Below are 22,605 nucleotides of genomic sequence, written 5' to 3'. Positions count from 1 at the left end.
CTATTTATGAATAATTTAGGCTAGGTAAATTCTGCTTTTACTAAAGTTACATAAAAATGATTAACTTACAATTTTCAGAGCTGCTGCCTGAAAGGATATTTGATTCTTAATTTTTTTAATAACAATAATATCTTTTAAATTTGAGCTTTCTAGGGCCTTATGTCCCTACATGCCGCTTATTTTAAAGGTTAGTCCTGCCACAGATTTTTTATTATAACATTTTCTATTTGATATACAACTTAAAAAAACAGTAGTGTAATAACTCATAAAAAATGTTTTTCTTACAGTTTTATTGCTAGCAAAATGTTTTGTTTTTTTTTTACTCATTATTGTATAGTTTTTCTACTCCTGGAGGTAACTTCCGTGAGCGCCCTTTGGTGTTTGAAAATCAAAGCGCCCGACGGAAGGTTTAACCAAATAAATCATAAACAAATATTTTGTCACCTAGTTATATAATATAACCAAACACTAGTAAAGTACAAATCATGAAACCCTAAAATAATAGGAACACAATTTCTTTGACACTAGCGATCAGTGTCATCGGACATAGACCCGAAAAACGAGTTTCAAAATTTACGATGGGACGAGAAGTCTACTTGTGTTGGTTAATAATACTTTGTCATCTTCGCCTCTGGATTCTTAATCTTAGTTTGTCACACTGCCTCTGTCAGCTGACTACTAATCAGGTGACGAGTGACGTCACTTAAATCACTTCCGGTCACCGTTACCCGCGATATGCGCGCGCACGTACCGGAAACCACTGCTGGTTCCGCTCTACTGACACCTTAAGGAGCTGTACCCGGCGGAAGTGCAGCTTGTCACATATCATCAGATCCTACTTACCTGGCCGCCCTAGAGATTAGAGGGTTGTGGCCGTGAGAGAAAATTGAGGGGAACGGAGAAAATCGCAGTTGATGTACAACAAAAGATTATAGTACTGAGTACAGGTGTTAGAAGTTTCAGTTTTCCAAAATGGCCACCGGTTTTACTACTAATTCACCTGTGTTTCAAAAGGGCTCCCCAGAAATAATAATTCCAAAACATTATTAGAATAAAATTAAAGTTCTTCTAAACTTAAATATTAATATCGTGTTCGATTAAAAACCATCGATTATATATACATGTGTATAATCCATGCCAAAACTCAACTTTTTTGGTTATACAAGGTGTTTAAAAAAGGTCCTACCGCTATTTCAGTAGAATTTGAATAAGCTACATATAAATTTTCTTTGGTAGCCTTTAGTTTTTAACTACCCTGACAGTAGAACTGAATACAGGTGTTAGAAGTTTCAGTTTTCCAAAATGGCCACCGGTTTTACTACTAATTCACCTGTGTTTCAAAAAGGGCTCCCCAGAAATAATAATTCCAAAACATTATTAGAAAAAAATTAAAGTTCTTCTAAACTTAAATATTAATATCGTGTTCGATTAAAAACCATCGATTATATATACATATGTATAATCCATGCCAAAACTCAACTTTTTTGGTTATACAAGGTGTTCAAAAAAGATCCTCAAGATATATGGTTAATTGTGAGAAGACTCTATATAGTCACGTCTATATTATTAATAACAATAGATTGAAATGTTTGTCATGACAAATTAAAATCATAATTGTTTGCCCCAAGGCGACAGGCGAAGTCACTTTCATCGGCCCTGAATTGTCACTCGAATAAATGGTTGTTTTTCTCCTACGATTTAGCGAATTGATTGTGTGTTTGTTTATTCATATCGCAATATTCTTGGAACGAAGGAAATGAGCTATAAAAACTAAAGTAAAATAATAAAGCTATGATATAACAAATTTGAAATTCAAGCATAGATAATTTGCTTATCAGGAAAAGAGAAATACCCCTTTCTATTTTCATTTGGTAATGTCATTTAAAAATATATAAATAATAAATTAAAATGGCTTTATTTTCTAGCGTCTACGAAAAACGTGGGGTGCATGCAATAGATCATAATAGTTCAATAGGTGAAGTTAATTGTAAATCAGCATGCGCTCCACGTTTTTCGTTTTAAATCTTGACATTCTACACGTATGTACCAAGTTTCGTGGCAATCGGTTCAGCGGTGTCTAAGTTTATCACTGCCAAACAAACAAACATACAAACATCCTCTTTTATACTTATAGATAAATTAAAATGGCTTTATTTTCTAGCGTCTCTCAATACAAAAATTTCTTTACAGAATAATTTGGTTTTATACTCACATCAAATATACAATAATTATGATAAAAACAATACGTATTAATTATTAATTTTGCATAATTATTTTCAAGTCAAGGACCCACAGCTGTTTTAGGTCCAAAAGGAGATCATTGTTGATTAGTGTTCATTTCATTTCATTTATTTCAACGGCAAAATTGCCAATTTATACATGGACAATTCAAAATATACATGCAACAAATTTCACAAGCAAATGCAGAGAACAATAAAAAAATAATAAAGGTTCATAAGTGTTAAAAATATGTTTGCTTTAAGTTTAATGATTAAATATGTAATTATTAAAGACAAATAAAAGTGTATAAATGTCATTGATTGAATTCATTTAGCCGATTTAAACTAATAATAATTCATTGAGCATTCAAAATAATATAATATGTTTTTAATTTCACAAGTTTATGATAACGTTTTGAACCCGAAACGACAAGCGAAATCAAAGAATAGTTCAGCTGCCTTCTGATTGGCTGACGCGCCAAATACCGGCTTCTCATTGGACGCCAGACAACAATGATCCTATCCGACCCGTGTCGCAATAACTTAACTTATCAATAAGCTTTTAAATGGTTTGCAAAAAATGAACACATATAGCATTTATATTGTTATGCCATTTAATATGTGCTTTTATTATTTTTCTTTTGCATGCCATCATTACGCATCATCATAATACCCTCATGGTGATTTAAATGCATATATGTAGGTGTGATGTCACTGTTTGTTTTTAGTTCGCTATTTCAGAACAAACCTTCACTTTTAATGTTTAAGTGTAGTTTGAAATTGCTAATTTAAATTTAAGATTTGTGGATTTCCGTCTGTGGCTAGTATCTATTCTCAAGATTTATGTTTGTGTTTTTATTTTATTAACCTTTTTGTATCTTTCATTTGCGTGTAGTCTTGAGTCACTTAACATATAAATAAGAGGTTAATTTACCTTAACTTCATCTTGTGATTCCTTTACCTCCTCTAGGGTGGATTACGATCATTTTGACTTACGTATCATTAATCAGGTTAAATATTACTTTTTTATTGTCTTATCGTTACTGTTTGTCATTTACGTCCCTTGCATGTTTACGAATTTAGTTAGTGATTCAAACTCATGTCCTGTTACTACATAGTGTATCGACTCTTTCTCTATTTGCACAAACCTCAAACACACACCAACCCTCTTTACACATCAAAACCGAACTATTACCCCTTTGAAATAAACTAGAGTCTACAGAAAAGAAACCACAGAACAAATAACGAAAGAAGATGTTCCTTAAGTGAGAGTGTAGTAGCAAAGTCAAGGTTGTATCCTCGGCCCCCCTACTCCCCCACTAGTGTGCCTAGTCAGTGTTAGTCAGTACACCTGTGTTAGTGTGTAGTGTGTGTACAGTACAGTCTACAGTGTACAGTGGTAGTGTGTACAGTGTACAGTAGTGCATGTGTGTGGTGACAGGCCCCATGGGCCATTGTAATTGATGCTGCATTCAATATCTAAATATTTGTCAGCATGGCGACGTGTACTTGCGAGTGAGTAGTTAATTTTAAATATATGCATAACATATTTGTTACGTACACAACTGTGAAACAACGAAGGGTTTTTTATATTGTTAACAGTTGCATAATATGTTTTCACAGTTGTAATAACAACGGCTCTGAAAACATTGATTTATTTTTTATAGTCTTATGTTTACATAAATGTGAAAATATTTATACATTCCTTTATTATAAATGTTTGCATGACATGGTTTCATATTTAAGATCTAAAAGTTTGCAAAATATGAATAACTTCTCTTTAAAATTGACCACATCTGCTCCACATACGGAATTTCTATCTACTAGTAGTTATGGCTACTAGTTTTATTCCTTTGTTTTGTGTAGTGTTTTGAGCAAACAATGTTTGCCAATAATTGCGGAAAATTCCGTTTAGACGGAGGGATTTATAATAATTAGTAGAACGTGTGTTTTAGGTTCTTTGATTCAGTTTATTTCATTTTTGGCAAATATTTATAGGACGAAATATATTTTTGAGCTGTTTCTCTCTCATACAAGGTCTAGAATATAATCAAATCCGGATTTTACTCACTTGTTGTGACGAAAGACATTAATCACTGACATAGCATTATCAATACATTCACCCAAGTCCAGAGGAAATCTCAAAGAACACAGTCGGGAATCGTTTCTAAATGCAGAATTTACCTTTAAAAACAGCACGAATCATTTCAACAGATTGATAAATAACCTTTAGTTGTCTTACCAATTATTATATCAATTATCAAACATTGAGATGTGGACGCCACCTAGGTGCGTACTTTAACCCAAATATGAGTGTTGAATGGTGAGAGATTATCTGTGTAGCTTTGTTACTGACTTAAGATCAGTTATTTCATTAGCCAGGATCATTTATTTAAAGCCCAATGATCAGGAACAGTTGGATCCAGTTTCGAACCATCAAAAAGTTACTGATTTTTCTCAGGATCGAATCGGCGACCTTTTGATTTATAGGCGAGCACTATAACCACTCAGCTACCCAGCCAGTTAAAATGCAAAACTTCATCATAATTTTAACAGAATGATTAATTTAAGGACATAATATATATTACAGTTTAGAATACACAAATTTGTTGCACCACCAATTCATAGCAATATTGTCTGTCACTAACACAGACATAACATTGGCACCATCTACTAATTATTGATAAGAATTGAAACTACTTATTTTGTTTGTTTAATTGTAGGCCCTACATAATGTCGGTTGGTCACATTATGTTAGATCTTTTGATAGAGTTATTATTGCCCACTCAATACGACGCTCGCAGTTAATGATATTATAACACGTGTTTTTACCGGCTTCCTTCTACCAACACTTTTTATTTTGATATTTCATGTCAATTAAAATTGACTAGCTGCTGTACCTGTGTTTCGCAACGGGAATAAAAATCAGTTTCATAATCATTGACATTTAGAATAAAATAATCTATGATAAACTTTTAGATTAAATAATCCTACAACATATTTGTGTAAAATTTATTTAATTTCTTTGGATCAGCTGTCTGAAATTGTGAAATGAACATTTTGCAGTGTTTCTTGTTTACATTGAAATGTCAAAGCAAAGATAAACATAATGAGTTTTTCACTCTGCCATGGAGACCAATCAATGTTTACTTTTGAAAACCTCACCTCAAAACTTCGGACATCCACGGGGCGAAGCCCGAGGGGAACTTAAGGAAGTGTATAGGCCTATGACGTTCCTAGGTATGTGGACCATCTTTGTGCTTAATTTTTGGCTATATTGGTTCAGTATTTTAGTCGACAGCCACCTAGAAAGACACCACCTAAATTTTATAGTAGTATAGATTGTTCATTTTAATTATCCGATTCTGAATCAAGTAGATTTAGACATTTAATTCCTCCCATCAAAATGTCATTACTTATTCTATTTTATTGGACTTAATTTTCTACACGCTTATTACTTATTCTTAATCTCTTTCTTGAGTTGAAAACAAAAGATTTTAATCGGGACTAATAACCTTATGAGCAACAACTCGAAGGCTGTATCGGGTAGTATACATTATTGCTTGAATACATTACCAACTTTCAAATATAAATGAGTTTTCTACAAACAAAAAACTAATGAATCAAATCAAATCAAACATACTTTATTTCCAAAAAATAATACAGAATATAAATTATAACATAACTTCCAGTGGACAGACACCCTACTTGCTATTGCATAGATAAAAATAGGTACCTAATTAAATATAAAAATACAAATAAACTTAATAATAACAACAAAGGATGTAAGGTCTCAGAGAAGCTATGTTAAACATAAGAAAATAAGCCTACATGGGCTGGAAGCCTGTGCGTAGGCTCAGTCGCTATCAGTGACTGACGTATTTGTTGGAAAAATAAATAAAATGGAAAATAATATGAATATAAATAATATTTATATTCATAGATATTCAGAGAATCTTAAAAACAAATGATTTAATATAATTGTAAAACTATTCTGATTCTAAATTGGTGAATGAGCAATTTAAGGAATGAGGCAAGGCGGAGGGCACATACATATAAATATATGTAGTTAAGAATGTTCGATGTTAGTAATTCAGTTATTCAGTAAAGATTACGGGAGAATAAAGTAGAGTCAAGTCTGCCTGTACTCTGCTTTGATTAGGAGTTCTGATTCATCTACACCCCACTCTATCAGACAGCCAGTGATGCATTTTTTGAAAATAGTAATCGATGGAGAATGGAACAAATGATTCTCCATAATGAATAAAAACTCATATCTAACAAAAACTAATGAAATGGCAAGAGCGGTGCACCGTGCGTGTGGGCCGCTGGCCATTGAACTGGAACCAGATGAAAGCTTGGGAAAAGTTTAAAAAACAGAAAGGATATTGGTTTATTCGAACCAGTGAGGTGAAAAAGAGGTGCGTCTCGAATAATGTTGCGGTGGTTTTAAGAGTGAAGTGGCTCCTGACAACCTCCCTCACAAATGAGAGGGTACTTTGACCCCCCCCCTCTCCCCCCCTGACTAACAAAAGCCAAGCGTGGTAATCGCCGAGCAAATCTAAGAGCGCAATTGTTTGCTTTGTCGTCACAATTGCAAGAGTTTTGTTTGTCCTTCAATTTACAATAATTTGGAATGTTTAAGAGCTAATTTTGGGATTTAGTGTTTTATAATTTCATCCGACAATCCCCTCCAAGGAACGCTGTTTTGTTTACTCCGAGTAATATGTTTTAAAAGAGGATTCTGGCTTCCCCAGTGTTGTAGACAAAATGTATGTATTACCAAAGGATAAATAGCTTAAACAGGAAATTCACCTTCACTTAAATACAAGTCCTTACGACTTTCTTACTATACAATTATAACTCTATTCACCGAGACTTGTGTTCGCTATTGCACTTTTAAGCATAAAACAGCAGTGATCACAATTTATAAATGTTCTGCTCGTCTGTATAAATTGTATGTAGAGTTAAAAATAACATTTGACATGCATTATGAAGTGTTTTCGCTTTATTTCCTTGAGATCCTCTCTAACAATATTGAAAACGATGCTCTTCACGTGGCTAGTTACAAAAGACACATTGGTTACAGTTGATACTCATAGAGACAGTTCACATGGCTACTATTATAGTATAATAGTATAATAACCTATAATAGTTATCCTTACTACAAGACCCCACTACAAGGCCCCACTAGAATTTTTTCTAGTGAGGCCTTGCTCCCAAGCGGTGTTTCAGTCTTTCAAATATTGTTGATCGGTCCCTTAATTATCCCTTCTCTCTCAAATTGTTATCAACAGTGGTAATAAATATGAATCCTCTAAAATCTAACTGAAAATTCCATACCGGGAAAGTGCAACCACTTTCAGCACACGCACGCGCACGGACGGCCACGAGCGCGGCGCACGTTCCAGAACCACTGGTGGCTAATTCGCCGCGAAATTCGCTGATGTGTTATTTAATACCGGCTGACGAAATATTAATTACACGCATGACAGGGACCCAGCTGTACGTCCCTAGGTTGTGTGAAATCGAATATAGTTTTGCAGGTGGATAATACGTGCACAGCAATGTCCGTACAAGAAAATCGCAAACCGATATTTTTGAGAAATGAAAGTACAAAGGAATTTAGATTAAAATCATCCATTATTTACAACAATGATAATGCACATCCTCTGCATATTTTGTTACAGTAAAAATTATGTATATCTTTATAAATATTACCAATTTAGATGCAGACGCAGATGGGCGTTTCGAAACCCAATACTTAGTATGATTAGTATGTATTAGATATGACTATGAATAGTATGATTTATTAGTACCGTAGTACTCAGTAAAGATGAGTGTATAATTAAAACAGATGTCTTATATAACTTCTATATGTATTACCACCAGCCCATTGCTAGGATCATTTATCAAACGCCTGATGATCCATAATTAAACATATAATAGACCTACATTTCGTGGCGTAAAAAACATAAAAATATTGTCTTTCTCATGATCGAACCGGTGACCTTTTCATTGCCAGGCGAGCACTCGAACCATTCAGCTACACATCAATACAAAACCATTTTAATTTACAGCAAAATCTTTTTAAAAATCCGCCAGTAGCGATGGGTCTATAGTTGTTTTTATCACCACGTTCCACTCGGGTTCTCCTGATATTATATAACACACAAGACAATGCTGGGAGTTATCAGTCGACCTTGGGCCTTGCAAGGACTCGGAGTTCCCAGTGAATTAAAACAGAGCGTCGGCAAATTATGGTTCCGGCAAAACCGCCAAGGACCGAGCTCTTCCTTTTTGTTTCCTGTTTTGCCACGAGGGCGTGAGGCGTGTTTTGCTCCTTTACAACTATTTTTGATTCAAAATTATCTAGGGAAACCAGTTGAGTTGTGGTAAATGTCAGCAACTGTTTTAAAAGTTAAAGAGCAACACGCAATATTAATGCAGTTACGGTAGACGCATTCATTCTCTTAATATTTCTTAACATTTTATTTTAGATTTCGATATTTCAGACAAGAGTTGTCAGGGTGGCCGAGTTGTATAGCACTGGCCTTCAAATCTGATGTTGCTAATTCGATCTCAAGCAGAGCCGATTCTGGAAGGCAGATGCCATATGTCATTAGGCTATAAAGATGCTATGTTAAAAAGTTTGTTCTTAATAGAAAGGCCACAGTTTAAGCCGTTTTCTTTCACAGAAACCTGACAAATTACATTTGCATCACAGTGCACAAAAAAAACCATTAGGGTTTTCAGGAGAATTCCAGCCAAATTTGCCTACTGAATTTAAATATAGGATGTACAATAAGACCTCTCAATAGATCAATATAGTACATACTGCGATTACCCGTTACATACATGTACCCATCATGCAAATTTCTATTTCGCCAAACAACTCATATAATGTTTTACTACTAGCTTCCGTAACCGTGAAATGTTGTAAATGATCACAAGGAATCAAACATCGGTTCTAAATTGTTTTACTATTTGTAATTGTAACTAGCCTATAAAACTATATTCCTTAAAAACTTTATTCATGTAATAAACCCTGGCTAATCTGGACACAATTAATGCAGATGCAGACGCGCAATCCAGACAGCTATTTGACTGCAGTTTGTAAACAAATATACAGTTAAGTTATAAATGTGTAAGTGCTCAGTTAATTGCAATGTTTATATTGTTTTAGTACCGTAGTTAAAGTTTGATAATTAGAATGTACTATGCAAAATCTATTTCTATAAAAGGTACGCACCCAGGTGGCGTCTCCATCTCAATCATTGATAATTGATAACAATCGATCTTAGGCTACTCCTCCCTTTTAGCGAATTTCCCATACGGAGAATAAGCTATTACCTTAGGTCTCATGGTAAGACCTAGACCTGGGACCGATTTACTTTGTTCACATAAAATTTACTTATTTTAATCCGATGTTGAATTAATTAGGACGACATTGGTTTCCGAGCAGTCCGGATAGTTGACGATGTACCGCACTAACAAGCTGTTGTAATTATCACTAGATTAAATTTAAATAAACCCAGTCTGATCTAGTTTCTTGCAATTTAATTCTTGATTAATCACAAAATTATAAAGTGACCGGAGCTGAATAGCCGCGTATTTCCACATATAGAGCGAAAGGCGTCTGTTATTACTTTCGCTGAATGTGGATAGCGATCAGAAAGCGTTTATAAACAATCGATAGATGTTGACTATTAAAGGCCAATTAACCTAGTTTTTACTCGAGAAAGCCTGATTGGGGAATCAATGTAGATGGTAATGCGGTTAAGGAGCCGTAACACTCGCACTTTCTGAGTGCTTCTGACGATACATCATCATACATGCACACAACATCGACCGAGACCTACATATGCTTCCATACGAACTCCGCCAAACGTAACGAGGTATTTAGCAAAATCAAGATTGCGGTTAATGAACCGATCGCAACAAATATTTACATCGTGAAAGAAAACCCTTGTAAAGCAAAAATAGGACTAACTTCCGAAGGTCACCTTGACTAGGATGTGTTTAAAAATAATATCCTAGTATACGAAGCAAAACGCCAATTATACAGGCTCCTAAAATGTAGTATACGAAATGAGACAATATACAGGCTCCTAGAATGTAGGTAGTATACGATGTGAGACAATATACAGGCTCCTAGAATGTAGGTAGTATACGAAGTGAGACAATATACAGGCTCATAAAATGTAGTATACAAAATGAGACAGTAGGCTACTAGAATGTAATATTCGAAGTGAGACCTCCTTCGATGTATAGGCTCTATGTTGTATGCGAAAAAAATACAATTGACATAATTATACACGCCTTATAGAATGGACGAGACAATCCAGACCATTTATACATGCTATTAGAATGTAGTATACGAAGTGAGACCCCCTTCGATGTATAGGCTCCTATGGTGTATGCGACCAGAAATACCATTTGCATAATTATACTGTACATGCCTTATAGAATGTACGAGACAATCCAGACCATTTATACATGCTATTAGAATGTAGTATACGAAGTGAGACCCCCTTCGATGTATAGGCTCCAATGGTGTATGCGACAAGAAATACCATTTACATAATTATACATGCCTTATAGAATGTACGAGACAATCCAGACCATTTATACAGGCTATTAGAATGTAGTGACGAGTAAGGTAGGCTATAAGTCTTAGGTTGTTGTTTACGTCCATTTCAATGCTCGCATTATATGACAACTGAACATTACTTTAATAATTTAAATTTAAATTATGGATTTTCGTAGATTAAATGACTGACAATGACAACTGTGATTTCTGGGAAGCTTTTGTAGCATTTGCTACGTGCTTGGTTCATCAAAATAACACACGTGGACATTGGACAAGCGACAAGCATATTTTTTTCCTTACTTGCAGTGTAGTTGTTGTGTTATTTGTCATTCTATGTTAAATATTTGACAGTGAATAGAACGTCACGTTAGTATATTTTCAAGCTTACAAAACTAAACTCGTTTACCCCTCAATGTGCGAAACGAAAGAACGTGATTATTAGTGAGGTTAAGTTGCTTTATCCAGCTAAGGTTTTAGGGCATCGGGCACTCTACATCAATTGTTTCACTTTCCCAGATCGGATTGTGGCTCCAGTAAAGCCCTCGGTCTCCGCGCGGGCAGGACACGCCCGACGGAAGTCTAGATGTCCTGATGAGGATGCGGCATGCAGGACACGCGTCCTCCAGGAAAGGAAAGGCCTTGTGTCCTGTGATCCTGTGATACTGCTCCTGCGCTGCTGCACCTCAAGATCTGAGGCTCCCACATGAGCTTGGACCACTGTTAATTCTCTTGACTAGAACCGCGGACTACCGATAATAGTGAATATGACGCATGGATACGAATAAGCATTGGTGCACATGAGATAATCAGTTTTATCTGAATATCTGTATGGGAGTTTTAAGTCATGTTGCATTTCAATGTATTCATTGATATACGCCTCATTTATTATTTCATGCGTTTTTTCGTTTATTACACAGTGACGCAAACCAAGAACGAAGGTGCGTAGAGTATTAAAATGTACGAGAGGTCGTCCAGTGGTCGAAACTCGACCAAAAATATGTAATGTACTCACTTCTCTATTTTCACCCCACACTGTAAATAAAACATGTGATTGGAGTTTCTTCCATTTTGTTTTGATTTTCTGTTTATATTTCGTTGTTATTTCGTCACCAGCATGGCAACGCATAAGATCCATGTTATTTTTTTCAAATTTTTAAACTAATTTTTTGTGCTTATCTTTGAGCCTATTTAAATTTATAAAGGGATTCTGCACACCTACAGGAAAATTTCTTTCTAACGGTATGCGCAGATCTACCCCACGATGCACACAAGCTGAGAAAAAAGGTTTTAAAGAAAGATGCTTGCCTATTAATATATAGATAGATTTTAAGATGAACATGAATACAGGGCGAGTGCAAATTGGAGTTAAAATATCTGTTTAGCTTTATTACTGACTGAGGTTGTAAGGACTACGGCTAGTTTTGTCCATGTAGGACAAATATTTAAGCCCAGTTATGAAGGGGAGCTGGGTTTATTTTTCTAACTATCAAAAAAGCCACTTACTTCTCGGGATCATAGGGCGAATGATCTAACAACTCAGCTATCCAACTATAAAGCTTTTCTAGGGTTGCTGGTTTCATTTCGTGTGAATTTTCTTCTGGACGCAGATGACAATTCTCATTGGCCTATTAATTAATGATCACACCTAACAAAAGGCCAACAGGAGACAGAATCTTGGTCAAGGGTTAAGCCTGTTTCCCTCAAACGTAATAAATACCAAACAAATCGGATCAATATCGGAGACAAGAATGTCTATCCTGTTATGGTTGAGATGATCCAACACGGACACCATAGCCGTTTATGGAGCACCAGTCCAGCTATAGTAATGGACTACTATTGTAAGTGTAATTACTAGTGTAAGTGTTACTGCAACACTAGGACTAGTGTTAGTGTCCGCACCGTGACACAATCGTCACAATCACGGGATTTCTCCTTTTTACCTCAAGAATCCACCATCACGAAATGACCTTTGAGCGGTTTCGCAACAGGGATGCTTTGTCTATCCATGTTTGTGTCGGGCTTCATTGTTGTTTTCTGTGGTTACTGTTTTCTGAAGATATATGGTTTTTAACGGGTTGGCAAAATTCTTTATAAAAACTTCCTGACAAAATAATGACGATGATCTAAAAAAACAAATGCAGTTTTCTTGACAGTTACCTAAAGCACTATCATAAAACACCGATCGAAATTTTCATCGATTTTAAACAAACGACATCACTTTCCTCAATAGGAAACCGCCGTTTTTCAACCTCAATCTAGGAGAAGATAATACACTATACAAAGAAATTTCTTCCACCTCAGTTGACATTTACAAACGAGAGCACCCAGGTCTGCTGCAACAGGCTGTGGCGAATACCCGTGTCGCTCATGCAAATTATAATTTATTGCACCGCTGTCCATAGTCCAGCTACAATCAGTCTGTGTACCCGAGCGGAAGTATGGAGACCCGCTCCGTGCATAATCAGATGATAAATCTAGCCTCCAGCTAGGTGTGAACCAGCGTCCCCTGGCGCGTGCTGTTATGGTGTCATTCGTCATTTTGCTGTATTTACAAATGAGCATGAACTCCCTCAGAATAACGTTGCCAATTATATATTTCAAATATATATATATTTTTTTCCCTACAGTTACCTGACAAAGCGGACTTGACTGATTATAGCACGGAATTAGCTAATTCCTGCATTTACTTACTTTTACGCACTAATTTAACTTTGCCGCACTCCAGTTTTCCAACCAAACAACACTAAACAGTGGGCTTTCTCATATGTACTACTGAAAGTTACATAAGTAGCCTGGGAACTATAACCAAGGTTGACACTACCTCGCCTTGACTCAGCAGTATCATGTTATCTTTCTTATCAGCTCCCCGACACAACATTTAATTTTGTTTGGTTAATTTATAAAAGCAGTTTTCCTAAACAAACTAATTAGTGTCTAGTCTATGTAACTGAAGCGACAGTAATAGGAGGAAAATCAAAAATAAATTTCAATACAATGTAACTACTTACTTAACGCATTGGTCATTTTCTAAAAGTAGCTTTCCCATAGTTGCCTATGTGTAGATATAAAGTCAGTGCTTAAAGCAAAGATAGTTTAGCACTAATACAATCCACAAAAGCGGATTCATCAATCCTTTTACTTATTAATTCGAGGTTTTTCATTCCCGTACTTATGCTTTGCCACACTCCAGATTTGCTACATAAAAATGCAAAATAGGCTCGTTAATTCCAGGCGAGGTCCTGTAAACGTAAAAACTAGTTTGTTAAACCGCCGTGTGTAATGGTAACTGTGCAATGCAATGACTGAATGTGAAGTAGATGCACAAATCTGACAAATCCCATTCTAACAGCATTGACTTTGGATTCTGAAAGTAGATTGTTCATCCTAGTGTAAAATTTCAAGCTTGCTTTTGCATATATTTCATGTTCGGTTATGTTTGTTGGAAGATCACACATCAGCGCACTCGTCATTTTGAATTATTGATCTTTTAATCTATGTAATTTTTCCATTTGCTTAAAACCTTGGATACAAAATTAGAGAACATGCAACAACTATATATAGGTGGGGTATATTTTGTCAAAGTTTTAAAGTACTGTAGGTAAATCTTAATCAAAGAAGGCATAACAACGCACTCTACGTATTCAGATCAGAAAAACTTCATAAAAACGTCCTCGGTTGATCCAAAAGTATGGTAAATCTACAAGAAGTATCTGTCAAACAGTCCATAAGGGAATATGATTATTCTATGCTAACAGGTTCCTGCCCTATTCCCACGCTGAGTCTAAGAATGGTTTAAGCATGTAAATAAGATAAGCATTGTAAATGTGATTTGTCTTAACTACTGGCGAAACAGCTGATTACATTCAATAATGCTTATCGTCAATATAAATAGGCCTATCGCCATTTTCTACAGAGGGACGTTTCAATACTTAGGACTAATTATGGGAGTTCTGACTACGTATAATTATACTCAAACCTTATAAACACATATTGCGACAAAGGTAAACGTTGAAACATAATCTGAATAAATACAAGCACAGTATTTGTAATGGCTATGGGACCTTCTTCTGTTTGGCATTAAGGCGAGAAGATTCCTAGGGCAAACTATTACCAAAGATCCTTGCTCTTTGACCCCAAATAATGTTTTTTTTTGCATCCGATGCCGTGTTTCCCAGTCCCGGGTTCCTCATGTGCCAGTCAAGGTGTTGGCCGAGGTTTTTGCCGAGGGTTTTGCCGCGGTTTTCCACCTTTTCCGCCAATAATCGGTTTGCTTTGGTCAACAATGGGTCCGTAGCATGTCCGCCTCCACATGTTTGACCGTGCAAGAATGTACAAACATTTGCTTCTATTGTCTTCCATGATAAAAATAAGCAATTTTAAAATAAAAAAAATTTGAACCAATTTATAGGTGATTCTAGCACTCATTTACTTTGCTGTATTTAAGATTTACTACTTAAAACACAAACATAATGTAAATCATTTTTATGCTGAACATGAGTGGAGAAATGGAGAATAAGTTAGTATAGACTCAATGGTTTAGATTATCTGTGTAGCTTTGTTACTGACTTTTCTCATGATCGAACCGGTGACCTTCTGTATTCACTCAGTTCAGTTATATTTTATATTTGACTATCAATGCAACTAGACATTCTACCCCCATGTTAAAGTTGTCACCTGTTTTTCTTCAAAATTGTGGTAGTTGATGTGAGCCACCGACCGATTGCGCTCGCGCTAATCTACATTACATTTCGGTCGAATACACAAACCTTTTTAACAACTCTAACTACAGTACTAGAATGACTTATTGTGAGCTATAGCAACTATATGACCCGTAAACTTGGTTAGCAACAAAAAAATAAGGTAGAAAATTGAATTTTAGACACCAGCGCATTCTGTGACTGGCTCACACAACTGAGTTCTTCTTTAATTAAAAATTGGCTACAGCTGGTCCAGTATATTTCGTACCTAAGGCCGAAAATTAGGTTTTGCCGGATCGAGATAGATTTAAGTTCTCGACTTCGTCTCGAACTTAAAACGATCGAGCGCAGCAAAAGCATTTCGGTCCGTGGTACTAACGCTATTTATTTTTTCAACGCACTATACTTTATTACCACTATTCACCACAATAATAATGTACACAACTACAACTTTAAGGTTATGTAAAGAAATAGTTTGAGGAATCAGAAAAAAATTAATAGTTGCTAGGCAGCGGTGACAATAACACAATTCTATTGCAACGCTATGGATACTGATTGTGTATTTAATAGGCATTCATGTTTTAAAAAAGTAAGCGAGCAGCTGTTCTTGCGGGTGTCCTACTATTGGCCACCAGTGTCGTTTGCCACCAGTGTCAATTGCCATCAGTAGGGTCAGTTCCCGGAATTCCCGCCTGACCGTACCTATGTGTCACAACCATGTAGTTGTACTTATAATTGTTTTATATATATAAATAAGTGGTTATAACTCACAGTCACAACTGTGAATTGTGAAAATTTATTTTACCATCTTGTTCGGCTAAAAAGAACGCACATTTTGAGTCCAAACTTCACATAATCACAAGTTAAACAGTATAGGCCTATCCATGTTAAGGTATTTTAAACTATTTGAATATTCCTTACATGGCCTAAGATTAGATAAATAATACAAAAATAGCATTTGTCACAGTATATGACGCAATAATAAGACTAAATCCCATTAAAATCTTGAAAAGCCGCAGTGTAAGGTGTTTAGTATTCTGCGAATATACAGGGGGAAGAACTTGAATGTGCCACCATTGCCATCTCAGAAGCTTTTCGATTTAGAGAAAACATTATATGGGGAACTTCGACTATTATCTTATGACATACAAAAATATGAATTCTGGATGATGAATTTATTCTGGGCGAATGAGGATTAGGGTTGAGGCTGATGACTCACCCAGCCAGGTATACAGTGGTGGCAAATGACACAAATCCTAGAGTGGTAGCAAATATCACTGGTGGCAAATAACACATATTCGATTTTGCGGCCCTAGGGATGTAAAAACCTGCTCGGTCCCCAAATGACGATGATAGCTGGCATGGCCAGCAAAACGTAACTTTCAGCCACCAATTAACGTATGTAAAACAGCTAAAAACATCATAGTGTGGTGAAAATATCATACTCTATCAGTGGTATTTTTGACTGTGCTTGTAAAAACGTCCCCACATTTATTTGAAATTTTTGTTTCGTGCTATAATTGAAATAATTGCCCAGAACATTATGCATAGTTAATATTGGTAGAGTCATGCATGGCCTGATGACCCAGTAAACTAAATTAATATTGCACTGACTTCCTGATGAACAACTACTCAGCCGTAGAGTTCACTCAACCTCATAGTTTATTTCCTATTAACGCAATCCAAAACATTGTAATGTCCCACATGATGTAAATTAACTGGGTAACTTTTAGCTGGAATGTGACGAAAAACACTTGATTATGCAAACAGTTGTATTCATAATATTCTTGGAGCGTTTTTAATTAATGTTTCACTGTTCCTGTAAGTTTCACATTGAAACAGGGAAAGTGGTCTCTCTCTATATTCTATGGCCATTAATTCCATTACCTGAGACTAATGGACTAAGGCTCTGTTTATTTTATAACCTCTCTTGTACAACTTCGTTAGGGAAAATAAAGTTGTCTCCGAGTCTCTCTACATTTTAACCTCTCTAGAGATATTTAAGGGGCATCTCTCTTGCAGACTACCGCAGTCTATATAGTCCTTTGTTTTATTACCTCCTTTAATAAAGAGGTCACTCTCATTTTTTTAATTGTCTTTTCATGCTATGAACTCTCTAGATAAATTAAAGAGGTATTTTCTTTTGTTTTATAACCTCCAAAGAGAATAAAGAGTATATTCTATTACATTTAACTCTCTAGAGAGGATGTATGGGCCTATATAATTTCAAAAAAGGTATAAATCCGCAGAATGAAGGGAGCTCTCTATTCATTGTATAACATCCCTAGAGAACTTACAGGTATACCCATTTATTCTGTGGTGGTACACTCGGGCCATTACACTCAGAAGCTGCGGGGGAAGACCTTGGACCTTGATATTGCGAATCAATTTGCTCTCACCCACGGTTCGCACGCCTCCGCAGTTTTGTTACTCGTTCATTTCTTAAGCTTGACACTCGGTAGTTTAGGCAGTCTACCTGCGGCAACCCTTCATTGCGTGGGGTGTTGAATTAGAAGAGCATGCATACATATTGCCCACTAAAACCTACATGGGTGGAGTGGATTAAGCAATAACTTTTAAGTTGTGGATTTTCTAAAAAAGTAATTGCTAATTTGTATACTTATCTATGATTAAACTTTTAAAACCTTTGTTATATTTTTAATTACTATCTATTGAGATGGGGACGTCACCTAGTATTTTAACCTAAAATTGTATGAGAGTATCTGTGTAGCTTTGTTACTAAGATCACTTGTTTCATCAGCCAGGATCATTAGTACTGTACCCAATGATCAGGAACAGCTGGGTCAGGTTCGAACCATTAAAACACCGCTGACGTTTCTCAGGTTCGAACCGGCGACTTTTTTATTACTAGGCGAGCACTTTAAGGGGGATAGGGGGGATATAGTTTTATAAATAAATCATTTGACACATCTTGAGGAATAAAAGTTGGTGTGAAGAATTAAGGGGTCCGCAAGAATTTCTTCTGTGGGAAACCACGGTATGTTGTTCCAGGGGTGAAGAAAATGTCCTTCTTCGCAAACAATTTGAATACAAAACGCTTTTAAACATATTTTCAGGCTGTCCAAAACCTAAAACCCCTGTTAAAAACGTGTTCTATCCCTGTCTCTAAAATCTTTATCGAGATTGTTTGACACCTTTCTAACAGGTAGTCTGATTGATGTTCCTGTTTAGCAGTTTTTAACCTTTTATCTTTTTTGTGTATAGAGCCACTCAATTAGATTACGATTTAATATAAATTACAAGGAATTGGACGCACATATCTGACCAAAACCTCACAGAGTTTAGTTGGTTTGTAAATTGTATCACCGTGTTTTCCATACATCATAGATATTTTTAGTCTGGATACCAAGTGCATAAAATACCGAGGTGAATGTTCCCCTGAAGTAAACACCAGATGAGACAGAGACACGGACGTACCAAGGCCGATCGATTGGTCCGTTGTTATTCCTGTTACCCAATAACAAACATTACCCAGTTTCAACGACTTTGTCAACAATTCGTTAGTCTAGTTTGTAATCGAATCCTATCTATAGTGAGCTACGTATAAAGTTTAACCACATTATCATTGTTTGTTGACGTTTATTATAATGGGGCCCAACCCTGGTCTTGTAAGGCTACTTTCTAACGTCATCCTAAAGCGAAAGGTTAGTTTTAAATACATTCGTTAGAGTTGGAGACTACAATAAATCTACAATAAATAACCAATTATCAACATTTATACTCATTTGAATTGTAAACTATCATTGCCTTGAATTTAAATTCATTATTGAATTTGCGGAGTAGGCTGCAAAACCTGCCGCATGTAATTAACGGCAACAGATGTTATTATATAATAGCGAACACAAGAAGGAAAATATTTTGCAAGCTATTCTATATCACGAATATGATCGCATCTACGTAATGATTCTTTCACGTTCACTACCACTACTTTTTTATTGCAATTCCGATATTTTTAACAGTTAGCATTGTCTATGAGTGTGCAATTATAAAATGAAACTATTCTAAACCAACCTAACCTACCAAACTTGCTGATTATGACAAAAAATCTGGTAGTGAATAAACGGAACTGCAATTAAAAGGTAATGGTAGTGAATTAACGGGAAAAGACTAATTTGCCCCTTTCACAAATTAAATTATTGAAGTTTACAGTTTATTCTACCACTGTTAAATCAATTGAAGTAAATTAAAATAACAACATATCCCACTAACATTGCATCCCAATACAACACCACTTTAACGGGTTGCATCTAATTGAGCGGAGCGAGCGAAGCTCTTATACGTCAACTCTTATTATTTTTAGATTCACTTATGCTGGTCTGGTGGTCCTCCTGAACCTAACTCCCACGACACAACCATTGGTGTTTAACTTCAGCTATACAGGGTGAATAAAACGTCAAGACCCCCCCCCATCTAATATTTTTCCAAGTAAATACAAAGAGATATCCTTTTGGGGGTCGTGCAATCTTAGCAGGAAGTTTCATTTTATGATTTTGAAATTTTTGAGTGTCCCCCCAAAAGGGGGGATTTGGGGGGCAACTCAAATATTTTAAATGTAAACCCCCTTCAAGTGACACCTCATTTTAAAGTGTTTACAAAAACTTACAGAATGGTGAAAACTAGAGGTCGCTATCTCTTCTCTGACCAAAATGGTAGCCCGTCAAATGTTGTGGAAAATCAATGGTAAAATTGGTTCGTAATTGTAATATTGGCTACCATTTTGGATAGAGAAGAGATAGTGAACTCTGGTTTTCACCATTATTTAAGTTTTTGTAAACACTTCCAAATGAGGTGTCACTAAATGGGGATTTACGTTTAAAATTTTTGAGTGTCCCCCCAAAAGGGGGGATTGGGGGGGCAACTAAAAACTTTTCAATGTAAAGCCCCATCAAGTGACACCTCATTTTGAAGGGTTTACAAAAACTTAAAGAATGGTGAAAACCAGACTTCGCTATCTCTTTTCTATCCAAAATGGTAGCCAATATTACCACTACGAACCAATATTAACCATTGATTTTCCACAACATTTGACGGGCTACCATTTTGGTCAGAGAAAAGATAGCGACCTCTAGTTTTCACCATTCTTTAAGTTTTTGTAAACACTTTAAAATGAGGTGTCACTTGAAGGGGGTTTATATTTAAAATATTTGAGTTACCCCCCAAATCCCCCCTTTTGGGGGGACACTCAAAAATTTCAAAATCATAAAATGAAACTTCCTGCTAAGATTGCACGACCCCCAAAAGGATATCTCTGTATATTTACTTGGAAAAATATTAGATGGGGGGGTCTTGACTTTTTATTCACCCTGTATGCAATGGTCCCCTTCCCCTATCCAGGTGGTTCAGAGCCCAACTGTGAATACATTTATTTAGAAAAGAAAAAGATACGTTCATTTAAGCGAGAAATTTCTTGGAATTGAAGAACTCTCCACTTATCTTCACTTAATCTATGCCATGATATCCGCTTTACACTATACTTGTCAACCAGTTGTGTTCTTGTGTTCATTTGTCTTATTCTTTATCTTCTTGGTTTATCTTCTCCTTCGTCTTATCACTTCAGTCACATGATCGTGACGGAGATGGTGAGAGGTGAGGGCCGTCAGGTCGTGGGAAGCAATATTGATGTAATAGAGTAAAAATCAACCATCAATGCAGATGTCTTTGGAAAATAAGTTGCACGTTGTGGAAAGCAATATTGATGTAATAGAGTAAAAATCAACCATCAATGCAGATGTCTTTGGAAAATAAATTGCAAGTTGTGGAAAGCAATGTTGATGTAGAGTAAAAACTAACCACCAATGCAGCTGTTTTTGAAAAATAAGTTGCAAACTGTGGAAAGCAATAATGACGTTTTATAGTATAAATCAACCATCAATGCAGCTGTCTTTGAAAAATAAGCTGCAAACTGTGGAAAGCAATAATGGCGTTATAGAGTGTATAAATCAATCATCAATGCAGCTGTATTTGAAAAATAAAATTGCAAACTGTGGAAAGCAAAAATGACGTTATAGAGTATAAATCAACCATCAACGCAGCTGTCTTTGAAAAATAAAATTGCAAACTGTGGAAAGCAAAAATGACGTTATAGAGTATAAATCAACCATCAATGCAGCTGTCTTTGAAAAATAAAATTGCAAACTGTGGAAAGCAAAAATGACGTTATAGAGTATAAATCAACCATCAATGCAGCTGTATTTGAAAAATAAAATTGCAAACTGTGGAAAGCAAAAATGACGTTATAGAGTATAAATCAACCATCAATGCAGCTGTATTTGAAAAATAAAATTGCAAACTGTGGAAAGCAAAAATGACGTTATAGAGTACAAATCAACCATCAATGCAGCTGTATTTGAAAAATAACGTTCAGACGTTCAGTTTATATAGTTAATTAGTTTTACTTAAAAATACATCCACAAATATGTTTCTTCTAGATTTATTATCCGTTCAACACTTTTCAATACTCGTTAAAATTGTAATGAGTCCGTTCTAAATTATCAGAAAAGTGCTCAAACCAATAAAAAACAGGTCAAAGCTGTTGAAACCCATAGGATCAAACTAAATGTTAAATCAATACCCATATCCGAGTCAGAACTCGACTTAGCACTTTCTGCAACTCAGGTGATACAATTAAATTTTATTCAACAACTTAATCTTTTTTAGATACATTATAAACGTGTCATCACGAAAGTGCTCTCCCGAATAATATTTTTTTTATAACATTTTACTTCATGGCTGGGGTCTAATGTGACTCAATTCAACACGATCACGCGTATAATCAGCGAGGGTCTACAATATTCAGATTGTCTTAGTTCTCCATTGTTAATATTATCTGAGATAGTAACTTTAAACCACAGATTATAAAGTAAACCATAACATATTGTATGTGGTTATAAAAACTCGCAATTTATTTGTATCTAGTCAAAATTGTTGCTTTTTATTACTGTTATTACGTTCAAATCTCTTTATACTCCTATTGTTTTTATATCTATTATTTTATTAATTGTTATATGTATTGTTACATTAGCAATTTTTGTGATGCATTAGATATTAAACATACCTTTATACCCAAGTATATTAT

At 35.5% G+C, this 22,605-nt stretch overlaps 1 protein-coding gene across 4 annotated transcripts in view; it reads left to right on the top strand.

Moving 5' to 3' along the window:
- LOC129004761 (uncharacterized) overlaps positions 1–22,605 on the top strand; it is a 75,103-nt gene that overhangs the window by 19,102 nt on the left and 33,396 nt on the right. For 2 of the 4 annotated variants that reach the window (XM_054433386.1, XM_054433383.1), the window contains exon 1: positions 3,603–3,734. The exons of the other annotated variants lie outside the window; for them this stretch is intronic. In XM_054433386.1, coding sequence (XP_054289361.1) covers positions 3,683–3,734 — 52 coding nt within the window. In that variant the 5' untranslated portion in view covers positions 3,603–3,682. Of the gene's footprint in view, positions 1–3,602; positions 3,735–22,605 lie in introns of those variants that run through there. 4 annotated transcript variants of the gene reach the window in all.

The sequence above is a fragment of the Macrosteles quadrilineatus genome, unplaced genomic scaffold (genome assembly GCF_028750875.1).
Source record: "Macrosteles quadrilineatus isolate MER2022 unplaced genomic scaffold, UCM_ALF_1.0 Scaffold_11__1_contigs__length_5352618, whole genome shotgun sequence".
Classification (NCBI taxonomy): domain Eukaryota; kingdom Metazoa; phylum Arthropoda; class Insecta; order Hemiptera; family Cicadellidae; genus Macrosteles; species Macrosteles quadrilineatus.
The sequence above is the reverse complement of the archived record's forward strand: the minus strand, read 5'-3'. Positions and strand labels throughout refer to the sequence as shown.